The 11,680-nt window shown below is 47.7% G+C and overlaps 1 protein-coding gene across 1 annotated transcript in view; it reads right to left on the bottom strand.

Moving 5' to 3' along the window:
- The window catches only part of map2k1 (mitogen-activated protein kinase kinase 1), a 92,735-nt gene that overhangs the window by 4,018 nt on the left and 77,037 nt on the right, over positions 1-11,680 (bottom strand). The window contains exons 9-10 of the mRNA XM_038813236.1: positions 10,538-10,599; positions 1,049-1,094 (exon numbers count right to left, since the gene is read on the bottom strand). Of these exons, the coding sequence (XP_038669164.1) occupies positions 1,049-1,094; positions 10,538-10,599 (108 nt within the window). The remainder of the gene's footprint in view (positions 1-1,048; positions 1,095-10,537; positions 10,600-11,680) is intronic.

Genomic DNA, 11,680 nt, shown 5'->3' with positions numbered 1-11,680 from the left:
CTGTCTGTGAGTGTGGTGGAGGCAGATTCACACAGCGAGTGGTTAGGATCTGGAATGTACTGTCAGGATCTGGAATGTTCTGTCTGAGAATGTGGTGGAGGCAGATTCACACAGCGAGTGGTTAGGATCTGGAATGTACTGTCAGGATCTGGAATGTTCTGTCTGAGAATGTGGTGGAGGCAGATTCACACAGCAAGTGGTTAGGATCTGGAATGTTCTGTCTGTGAGTGTGGAGACAGATTCACACAGCGAGTGGTTAGGTTCCGGTATGTACTGTCTGTGAGTGTGGTGGAGACAGATTCACACAGCGCGTGGTTAGGATCTGAAATGTACTGTCTGTGAGTGTGGTGGAGGCAGGTTCAACTGAGGCATTCAAAAGGGAATTGGATTATTATAGTATTTTGGAAAAAAAAGGTGAAGGATTATGGGGAGAAGGTGGGTGAAATGTGACTTCAGAGGACCAGCATAGAAAGAAAGAGTCAAATGGCCTCCATGTGTTGTAAACATTCTGTGACTCTGTCTGGCGGTGAGTCCCAGGTGGCCCTGTTTTTAGCCAATTAACTTAATTGGCTCATTAAGCCAATCCCTGGTTACCAAACCCCTGTCCAGGGAAGGACTTTCCTACCTTTATTCAAACTCATCATTACAACAGCTTTACGGGTAACCAACCTGCAGGATCTTCGACTAAGGGAGCATTACACAAGGACCAAATCCCATCCTCACCCGATGGGTACTTCCCCCTCAAGGTCTCTGAATTCGCATTGAACACACTGGAACTGTCCTTTTTAAAGACCCCTAACCCAAAACCTCCCCCCCTATTTCCCCATCCCCAAACTACCATTTCCAAACCTACAGAAGTAGCACCATCGTCCGTGCACTCTCTCTGGTCCAACTAACATAGCTCAAGTCAAGGGACCCATTACTCACAAACATGGAGGAAACTCCTTTGCAAATTCATTTTTAAAAAGTAAGGTAGTTATTATGACAAGTCAGTGCTCGCATATTGCTTATAACTTTATTCAAAAACTAAAAATCAACACCGACTTACCATAAGCTGCTTCAAGTCCGCTCTCTCTGCAGGATTCTTTATCAAGCTTAAATAAAAGAAAGGCACTTTTAACTCTTAAGGAATGGTGTGATTTTTTAAAAACCCTATTTGAAGGGAAAGAACCACTTGATCAGTACTCTATCTACAACACAGTGGCAGCCGTGCGTACCATCCACAAGATTCACTGCAGTTACTTGCCAAATCTACTTCAACAGCACCTTTCAAATCTGCAAACTCGATCACCTAGAAGGACAAGGGCAGCACATACCGAAACACACCGGCACCTACGTGTTCCCCTCCAAGCAGCTGGAATACAGTGAACAATTTGGGTCACCTTTTCCAAAGAAAGATATTCTGGCATTGGCGGCAGTTCAGAGAAGATTCACTGGGTTGATCCCGGGTACGGACGGATTTTCTCTTGAGAAGAGGTCGAGTAGGTTGGGCCTGTACTTGTTGGAGTTTAGAAGAATGAGAGGTAACCTTAGAACATACAGTACAGAAGGAGGCCATTCGGCCCATCGAGTCTGCACCGACCCACTTAAGCCCTCACTTCCACCTATCCCCGTAACCCAATAACCCGTCCTAACATTTTTGGTCACAAAGGGCAATTTATCATGGCCAATCCACCTGACCTGCATATCTTTGGACTGTGGGAGGAAACCGGAGCACCCGGAGGAAACCCACACAGACACGGTGAGAACGTGCAGACTCCGCACAGACAGTGACCCAGCAGGGAATCGAACCCGAGACCCTGGCGCTGTGAAGCCACAGTGCTAGCCACTTGTGTTACTGCCGCCCTTATTGAGACATATTGAATTCTCAGAGGGCCAGACAGGATAGATGCTGAGAGGTTGTTTCCTCTTGTGGGAGAGTCTAGGACCAGAGGGCATAATCTCAGAGTAAGGGGTCAACCATTTATTTATTTACTTTTTATAAATTTAGAGTAACCAATTCTTTATTTTCCCAATTAAGGGGAAATTTAACGTGGCCAATCCACCTACCCTGAACATCCTTTTTGGGTTGTGGGGGTGAGACCCACGCAGACACGGGGAAAACGTGCAAACTCCGCACGGGCAGTGACAGGGGGCAGGGATCGAACCCGGGTCCTCAATGCCGTGAGGCAGCAGTGCTAAACACTGTGCTGCCCTTGGGGATCGCCCATTTAAGAGAGAGATGAGGAGGAATTCCTTCACTCAGAGTTTGGCGAATCTTTGGAATTCTTCACCACAGAGCTGTAGTGGTTGGTCATTGAGTATATTCAAGGCTGGGATAGACAGATTTTTAATCAATAAGAGAATCAAAAGGTTATGGGGATGGGCAGCACAGTGGCACAGTGGTTAGCCCCGTTGCCTCACGGCACAGAGGTCCCAGGTTCGATCCCGGCCTCGTGTCACTGTCCGTGTGGAGTTTGCACATTCCCCCCCATGTTTGCTTGGGTTTCACCCCCACAACACAAAGATGTGCAGGGTAGGTGGATTGGCCTCACTAAATTGCCCCTTAATTGGAAAAATTGAATTAGGCACTCTAAATTTACATTAAAAAAAAGGTTATCAGATCAGTCATGATCTCAATGAATGGCGGAGCAGACTCAATGGGCCGAATGGCCTACTACTGTTCCTATATCTTATTGTCTTGTGCTCGTAAGCCACTCACCACCTGGACTTGGAAATATATCGCCGTTTCTTCTTTGTTGCTGGGTCAAGTTGGAAGAGTGAGTAAGCCGGGTGGGAGGGATCCTTGATTATGCTGCCCGCTTTCCCCAGGCAGCGGGAGGTATAGATGGAGTCAATGGATGGGAGGCGGGTTTGTGTGATGGACTGGGCTGTGTTCACGACTCTGAAGTTTCTTGCGGTCCTGGGCTGAGCAGTTGCCATACCAGGCTGTGATGCAGCCCGATAGGTTGCTTTCTATGGTGCATCTGTAAAAGTTGGTAAGGGCTAATGTGGACATGCTGAATTCCCTTAGTTTCCTGAGGACATATAGGCGCTGTTGTGCTTTCTTGGTGATAGCGTTGACATGAGTGGACCAGGACAGATATTTGGTGATGTGCACCCCATGGAATTTGAAACTGCTAACCATCTCCACTTCGGCCCCGTTGATGCTGACAGGGGTGTGTACAGTACTTTGCTTCCTGAAGTCAATAACCAGCTCTTTGGTTTTGCTGGCATTGAGGGAGAGATTGTTATCGCTGCACCACTCCACTAGGAAACGGCATCTGCTGTGGACCGGTTGCGACGGTATGCGAATTGCAGTGGATCAAGGCGCTCCGGGAGTATGGAGGTGATGCGCTTCATGATCATCCTCTTGAAGTACTTCATCATGACTGAAGTCAGGGCCACTGGACGGTAGTCATTGACGCACGTTGCCTGGTCCTTCTTTGGTATGATGGTGGTCTTCTTGAAGCAGGTGGGCACCTCGGGAGTGGAGTCGGGACAGGTTAAAGATGTCCGCGAACACCTCTGCCAGCTGGTCCGCGCAGGCTCCGAGTGCACGACCAGGAATCCTGTCCGGGCCCATCGCCTTCCAAGGGTTCACTTTCAGTGAGGCCGATCTGACTTCGGAAGCTGTGATGGTGGGTATGGGTGAGTTATGGGCTGCTGGGGCACTCGACAGCGGATTGTTGGTTACCTGCTCGAACCGAGCATAGAATGCATTGAGTTCATCGGGGAGAGGTGCGCTGCTGCCAGAGATACTGCTCGGCTTCGCTTTGTAGCCCGTTATGTTGTTTAGTCCTTGCCACAACCACCGAGAGTCTGTCTGTGACTCTAGCTTGGTTTGATATTCTTTCTTGGCATCTCGGATGGCTTTGCGGAGGTCGTACCTGGATTTCTTGTAAAGGTCGTCTGAATTGAACGCCTCAGATCTGTCCTTCAGTAGGGAGTCAATCTCGCGGTTGAGCCATGGTTTTCAGTTGGGGAACGTACGTACTGCTTTCTTTGGCACGCAGTCGTCCACACATTTGCTGATGAAGTCTGTGACGGTGGTGGCATACTCATTTAATTTAGTCGCTGAGTTCTTAAATATGGACCAGTCCACTGTCTCTAAGCAGTCACGTAAGCTCTTCTGTCTCCTTGGACCAGCACTGCACAACTTTCTTAGCTGGATTCTCCCACTTGAGTTTCTGCTTGTAAGCCGGGAGAAGGAGCACAGTCTTATGGTCTGATTTCCCAAAGTGCGGTCGGGGGATGGAACAGTAGGCGCCCTTGATTTTTGAGTAGCAGTGGTCAAGAGTGTTGTCGTCCCTGGTGGGACAGGAGATGTGCTGGTGGAATTTTGGCAGTACACTCTTGAGGTTGGCTTTGTTGAAGTCTCCGGCCACGTTGAACAAGGCCTCCGGGTGTTCTGTTTCGTAGTTGTTTATGACTGTGTACAGTTCATCCAGAGCCTTCTTCCCTTCTGCCTGGGGTGGGATGTAGACTGCTGTGATAATGGCTGAAGTGAACTCACGTGGAAGATAGTATGGGCGGCACTTTACGGTCAAGTATTCCAGGTCTGGGGAGCAGTAGGTCGCCAGGGTCGCCACATCCAAGCACCAGGAGGAGTTGATGAGGTGGCAAACCCCTCCACCCTTCGCTTTGCCTGAAGATGCCGTGCGGTCCGCCCGGTGAATAGAGAAGCCTTCAGGTTGTATGGCACAGTCCGGTGAGGCGGGGGTGAGCCATGTCTCTGTGAAACAGAGCACACAGCAGTCTCTTACTTCCCTCTGAGAGGTAAGTCTGGCGTTAAGTTCATCCAGCTTGTTTTTGATCGCTTGGGCGTTTGCCAGGAGTATGCTGGGGAGAGGGGCCTTGAAACCGCGCTGCTTCAGTCTAACCTGCAGACCGCCGTGTTTCCCTCGCTTCCTCGGTCGGCGGCTGCGGCTGGATGATCCCGGGATCCGATGGGAGAAGTCTGACCTTGCGGAAGGTCGGTAGTTGCGTCTGGCAGGGATCACTTGAGAGTTTGTAAGTCAGTGATCAGTTTCACTCTGATGCAGGGTTAAGATCAGGTTTCCATGTAGTGAGTTTACAGTTGTCAGCCATGGTGTACAGGCCAAGCACATTCCTGTTGAAGGGAGGAGAGGCAGGGAGACCCTAGGGGGTCTTCTGTACTCCCCACGAGTCAGTTTAGAGCACCACACTGACCTGGGAGTAAATTACCAACCTGGTCTTCAAAATTACGCTATAGGTTGTTACATAGGGAGATCTTAGAAGAGGGAAAAACTCCTTTTGGTTAAAATTCAATAAAGTTATAGTGTTGGGCAGCTTTAACATGTCACCAATAAATCCAATAGGACATTTAGGAAAAACAACTTTAGCCAAAGAGTGGGGAGAATGTGAAACTCCATTCAAGGTGACTGATATGAATGTTTTAAAAAGATTCCAGATAAATACAGATGAGTGAAAAAGGTACAGCAGGTTATGTTGATGGATTGAGATGACGAGGGGGCTTGTGTGAAACATAAACACAGGCATTGATCTGTTGGGTCAAATGGTCTGTCTGTGCTGTCAGTTTGAGTAATATGTAAAACAACACTGCTGAAACTGCACTAACTGGTAAACCCCTCCCAACCTACAAATCATTGGTCTACTATTAATTATCACTTTCTTTTTCAATAGTGAGTTTCTAAATTCAGACCGAGGGATTGAATGCACAATGGTCTCCACTCAAAAAGTAACTCCTTCTAGTGGTTAGACACAGAATTACACGGTACAAGAAAAGTCAAGACTTGCCATTTATGTAGAACCTTTCACAACCTCAGGGTACTGCCGAAGATTTGCAGCTGATAAAAACTTCTGGGGATGTAGTCACCTTTGTAATGGGGTTGCGATAGTTGAGCTGAACACAACAAACTCCCGTAAACAGCAATGTGATGCTGAGCAGAATGTCTGTTTTAGTGATGTCGGTTCACAGAACACCTGCAGAGCAGAAGGAGACACAGACCCAGCGTGTCTGCACCGACCCTACGAATGAGCACTCTACCGCGTCCACTCGCCCGCCCACCCCGCTCTGTCCCCGTAACCTAACCTGCAAATCCCAGGACATCAAAGGGCAATTTGGGGATAAACAGTGGTTCGGACATTGTGGAGAACTCCCCTGCTCTGCAGGATTGAGCCAGGAGGTCAGTTATTTCCAGCTGAGAGGGTCAATGGGGTTTTGGCCCGTCTCATTCTGAACACAGTGGTGCAGCAAAGCGCTGGAGGGTCAGCCTGGAGTTGATGCTGAAATCTCTGGAGTGGAGCTTGTGAGTGAGTGAGTGATCAGCACGGCCGCATTGCTGCCCAGGCCAGGAAAATGAAACTTTAAGCCCTGTCCTTTTAGTAAGACCAAGGTAGTGTCCCCTTCTTCATGAGGATGGTTTAAGTAAGATGATGCCAGTACCTCAGGACTTCTCCCCTCTTTGCATCAACGTGGCTCTTCAATACATTTCAACCAAGCTCTGTGTCGTAATGAAAATGCTTCGAGAGGTTGATCATGAAGCGCATCACCTCCATACTCCCAGAACGCCTTGATCCACTGCAATTTGCATACCGTCGCAACCGGTCCACATCAGACGCCATTTCCCTGGCCCTACACTCATCCCTAGAGCATCTCGACAACAAGGTCTCCCACATCAGACTTCTATTTATTGACTACAGCTCCGCCTTCAACACCATAATCCCAGCCAAGCTCATATCAAAGCTCCAAAACCTAGGACTTGGCGCCCCACTCTGCAACTGGATCCTCGATTTTCTGACCAACAGACCACAATCAGTAAGAATGAACAACAATACCTCTTCCACAATAATCATAAGAACATAAGAACTAGGAGCAGGAGTAGGCCATCTGGCCCCTCGAGCCTGCTCCGCCATTCAATGAGATCATGGCTGATCTTTTATGGACTCAGCTCCACTTTCCGGCCCGAACACTATAACCCTTAATCCCTTTATTCTTCAAAAAACGATCTATCTTTATCTTAAAAACATTTAATGAAGGAGCCTCAACTGCTTCACTGGGCAAGGAATTCCATAGATTCACAACCCTTTGGGTGAAGAAGTTCCTCCTAATCTCAGCCCTAAACCTACTTCCCCTTATTTTGAGGCTATGCCCCCTAGTTCTGCTTTCACCTGCCAGTGGAAACAACCTGCCCGCATCTATCCTATCTATTCCCTTCATAATTTTAAGTTTCTATAAGATCCCCCCCGCATCCTTCTAAATTCCAACGAGTACAGTCCCAGTCTACTCAACCTCTCCTCATAATCCAACCCCCTCAACTCTGGGATTAACCTAGTGAATCTCCTCTGCACACCCTCCAGTGCCAGTAGGTCCTTTCTCAGGTAAGGAGACTAAAACTGAACACAATACTCCAGGTGTGGCCTCACTAACATCTTATACAATTGCAACATAACCTCCCTAGTCTTAAACTCCACCCCTCTAGCAATGAAGGACAAAACTCCATTTGCCTTCTAATCATCTGTTGCACCTGTAATCCAACTTTTCGCGACTCATGCACAAGCACACCCAGGACTCTCTGCACAGCAGCATGTTTTAATATTTTATCATTTAAATAATAATCCCTTTTGCTGTTATTCCGACCAAAATGGATAACCTCACATTTGTCAAGATTGTATTCCATCTGCCAGACCCTAGCCCTTTCACTTAACCTATTCAAATCCCTCTGCAGACTTCCTCTACACTTTTTGCTTTACCACTCATCTTAGTGTCGTCTGCAAACTTGGACACATTGCCCTTGGTCCCCAACTCCAAATCATCAATGTAAATTGTGAACAATTGTGGGCACAACACGGATCCCTGAGGGACACCACTAGCTACTGATTGCCAACCAGAGAAACACCCATTAATCCCCACTCTTTGCTTTCAATTAATTAACCAATCCTCTATCTGTTCTACTAGTTTACCCTTAATGCCATGCATCTTTATCTTATGCAACAACCTTTTGTGTGGCACCTTGTCAAAAGCTTTCTGGAAATCCAGATATAGTCACATCCATTGGCTCCCCGTTATCTACCGCACTGGTAATGTCCTCAAAAAATTCCACTAAATTAGTTAGGCATGACCTGTCCTTTATGAACCCATGCTGCGCCTGCCCAATGGGACAATTTCCATCCAGATGCCTCGCTATTTCTTCCTTGATGATAGATTCCAGCATCTTCCCTACTACCGAAGTTAAGCTCACTGGTCTATAATTACCCGCTCTCTGCCTACCTCCTTTTTTAAACAGTGGTGTCACGTTTGCTAATTTCCAATCCACCGGGACCGCCCCAGAGTCTAGTGAATTTTGGTAAATTATCACTAGTGCATTTGCAATTTCCCTAGCCATCTCTTTTAGCACTCTGGGATGCATTACATCAGGGCCAGGAGACTTGTCTACCTTTAGCCCCATTAGCTTGCCCATAACCTACCTCCTGAGCGATAACAATCATCTCAAGGTCCTCACCTGTCATAACCTAATTTCTATCAGTCCCTGGCATGTTATTTGTGTCTTCCACTGTGAAGACCGACCCAAAAAACCTGTTCAATTCCTCAGCCATTTCCTCATCTCCCATTATTAAAACTCCCTTCTCATCCTCTGAAGGACCAATATTTACCTTAACCACTCTTTTTTGTTTTATATATTTGTAGAAACTTTTTTTTAATATTCTGAGCAAGTTTACTCTCATAATCTATCTTACTCTTCTTTTTGGCTTTTTTAGTAGCTTTCTGTTGCCCCTAAAGATTTCCAAGTCCTCTAGTCTCCCACTAATCTTTGCCACTTTGTATGCTTAGTCCTCAATACCGGGCCCTGCAAGGCTGCGTACTTAGCTCCCTACTCTACTCCCTGTACACACACGACTGTGTGGCAAAATTTGGTTCCAACTCCAGCTGCAAGTTTACTGATGATACGACCATAGTGGGCCGGATCTCGAGTAAGAGTGGTGCAACGACAACAATCTCTCCCTCAATGCCAGCAAAACTAAAGAGCTGGTCACTGACTTCAGGAAGCAAAGTACTGTACACACCCCTGTCAGCATCAACGGGGCCGAGGTGGAGATGGTTAGCAGTTTCAAATTCCTAGGGGTGCACATCACCAAAAATCTGTCCTGGGCCACCCACGTCGACGCTACCACCAAGAAAGCACAACAGCACCTATACTTCCTCAGGAAACTAAGGAAATTCGGCATGTCCACATTAACCCTTACCAACTTTTACAAATGCACTATAGAAAGCATCCTATCTGGCTGCATCACAGCCTGGTATGGCAACTGCTCGGCCCAGGACCGCAAGGAACTTCAGAGAGTCGTGAACACCGCCCAGTCCATCACACAAACCTGCCTCCCATCCATTGACTCCTATCCATTGACTCCCATCCATCTACACCTCCCGCTGCCTGGGGAAAGCGGGCAGCATAATCAAGGATCCCTCCCACCCGGCTTACTCACTCTTCCAACTTCTTCCATCGGGCAGGAGATACAAAAGTCTGAGAACACGCACGAAGAGACTCAAAAACAGCTTCTTCCCCACTGTCACCAGACTCCTAAATGACCCTCTTATGGACTGACCTCATTAACACTACACCCTGTATGCTTCATCCAATGCCAATGCTCATGTAGTTACATTGTATATATTGTGTTGCCCTATTATGTATTCTCATGTATTTTCTTGTATTTTCTTGTTTAATTCCCTTTTCTTCCATTTACTGAATGATCTGTTGAGCTGCTTGCAGAAAAATACTTTTCACTGTACCTCGGTACACATGACAATAAATAAATCCAATCCAATCCAATCCAATCCAAACCAATCCAATCCGTGTTACCCCAGGGTGAATAACACGACACACGTCACTTTCTGCTATTTTTCGACAGCTTGTTTTAATGCAGAATCTAGGACCCTGACTGTACATTGACTCCTGGGGAGGGTGTTGGGGGGGGGGGGGGGGGGGGGGGGGGGGGGGGCGGGAGGGTGTGGGGGGAGAGGGGTCTAGTTGGAGGATGTGGGGGGAGAGGGGGCAAGCCGGAGGGAAAAAAAAGAAATTGACACTGCCGGCTGCTCTCTCCCTCCAATCAGAAACATTAAAACTTAAAAGTTGGATTGGAGGGAGAGAGCAGCGGGCAGCGTCAATTTCAGCGGCCGGCTGATTGTTTCAGTGAGAGAGCAGCTTCCCTCTCCGGATCAAAGTGAGCCGGCCGCTGAAATTTTAATTGGATCCACGATGGGGGTTTTAAATTTATTTAAAAATCTATGCTAGCGCTTCCCATTGTGAGTCTACGGGGGTCTGACCTCTCCCCCCGCCCCCCCCCCCGTAGACTCACAATGGGAAGCGCTAGCATAGATTTTAAAATAAATTTAAAACCCCCATCATGGATATCCGCGGCTCGGATACAACGCGGGTGGCTGTCTTGGACCCCAACACCCACGTTATAAAGGGGGACTACTGTATACCCCAAGATTGAGAAGTTAACTCAACCCCAACCCACCATTCTGTCCAGGCGTCAGCTCCTTCAAGGATTTCATCATTGAGAATCCACTCACCATTTATTCACAAAGTCCTGGAATTCTTCACTGAATACACCAGTTGGCAATTTAGGGGGTGGCTGTAAAGAGATATAACAAATAAATTATTCAATTTGCACACAGAAACACCATTATTGAGCATAATAAAAGCAGCAGGCAAACTGAAACAGACTCAGGTGGATGTTAGAAAGCAACAGAGAGACAATGTGTTCCTGTCAACAGACAGTGTGTTACAGCCTTAAAACTCTGAAGTAGAGGGTGGCACGGTGACGCAGTGGTTAGCACCGCTGCCTCACAGCAGCAAGGACCCGGTTTTGATCCCAGCCCCGGGTCACTGTCCGTGTGGAGTTTGCACATTCTCCCCGTGTCTGCGTGGGTTTCACCCCCACAACCCAAAGATGTGCAGGCTAGGTGGATTGGCCATGCTAAATTGCCCCATAATTGGGAGGAAAAAGAATAGGGTAATCTAAATTTTTTTTAAAAATCTAAAATCCCTGCCGTAGTTTTGAATGTATTTCAGAATATCCATATTAAAATCTTGCTTCTTGTGCTAATTTCCTATAGCACAATCGCTTCACAGCTGCAGGCTCCCAGGTTCGATTCCGGCTTGGGTCACTGTCTGTGCGGAGTCTGCACATCCTCCCCGTATGTGCGTGGGTTTCCTCCGGGTGCTCCGGTTTCCTCCCACAGTCCAAAGATGTGCAGGTTAGGTGGATTGGCCATGATAAATTGCCCTTCGTGTCCAAAATTGCGCTTAGTGTTGGGTGGGTTGCTGGGTTATGGGAATAGGGTTGAGGTGTTGACCTTGGGTAGGGTGCTCTTTCCAAGAGCCGGTGCAGACTCAATGGGCTGAATGGCCTCCTTCTCCACTGTAAATTCTATGATTTTACTTCCTGTCACATATTAGTGTATCAGCCGATGTGAGATCTGTTTGAATCCACAGGGGAAATCATGTACCTGAAAAATTGCTCAATCTTCACCTAAACAATTCCAACCAGTCAAGATAGGAACAGGAGGAGGCCAACCCACTGTTGGGATGCACCTTTGGGGAGGCCCGACGCCGGAGTGGTTGGCGCCACTCCACAACGCCGGGACCCCCTGCCCCGCCGGGTAGGGGAGAATTTCGCCCAAGGTCCCTTCCCCAACTCCAATCAAAATCTA

This window comes from Scyliorhinus canicula, chromosome 12 (genome assembly GCF_902713615.1).
Source record: "Scyliorhinus canicula chromosome 12, sScyCan1.1, whole genome shotgun sequence".
Classification (NCBI taxonomy): Eukaryota; Metazoa; Chordata; class Chondrichthyes; order Carcharhiniformes; family Scyliorhinidae; genus Scyliorhinus; species Scyliorhinus canicula.
Note: the sequence above shows the minus strand (reverse complement) of the source record. Positions and strands in the feature narration are given on the sequence as shown.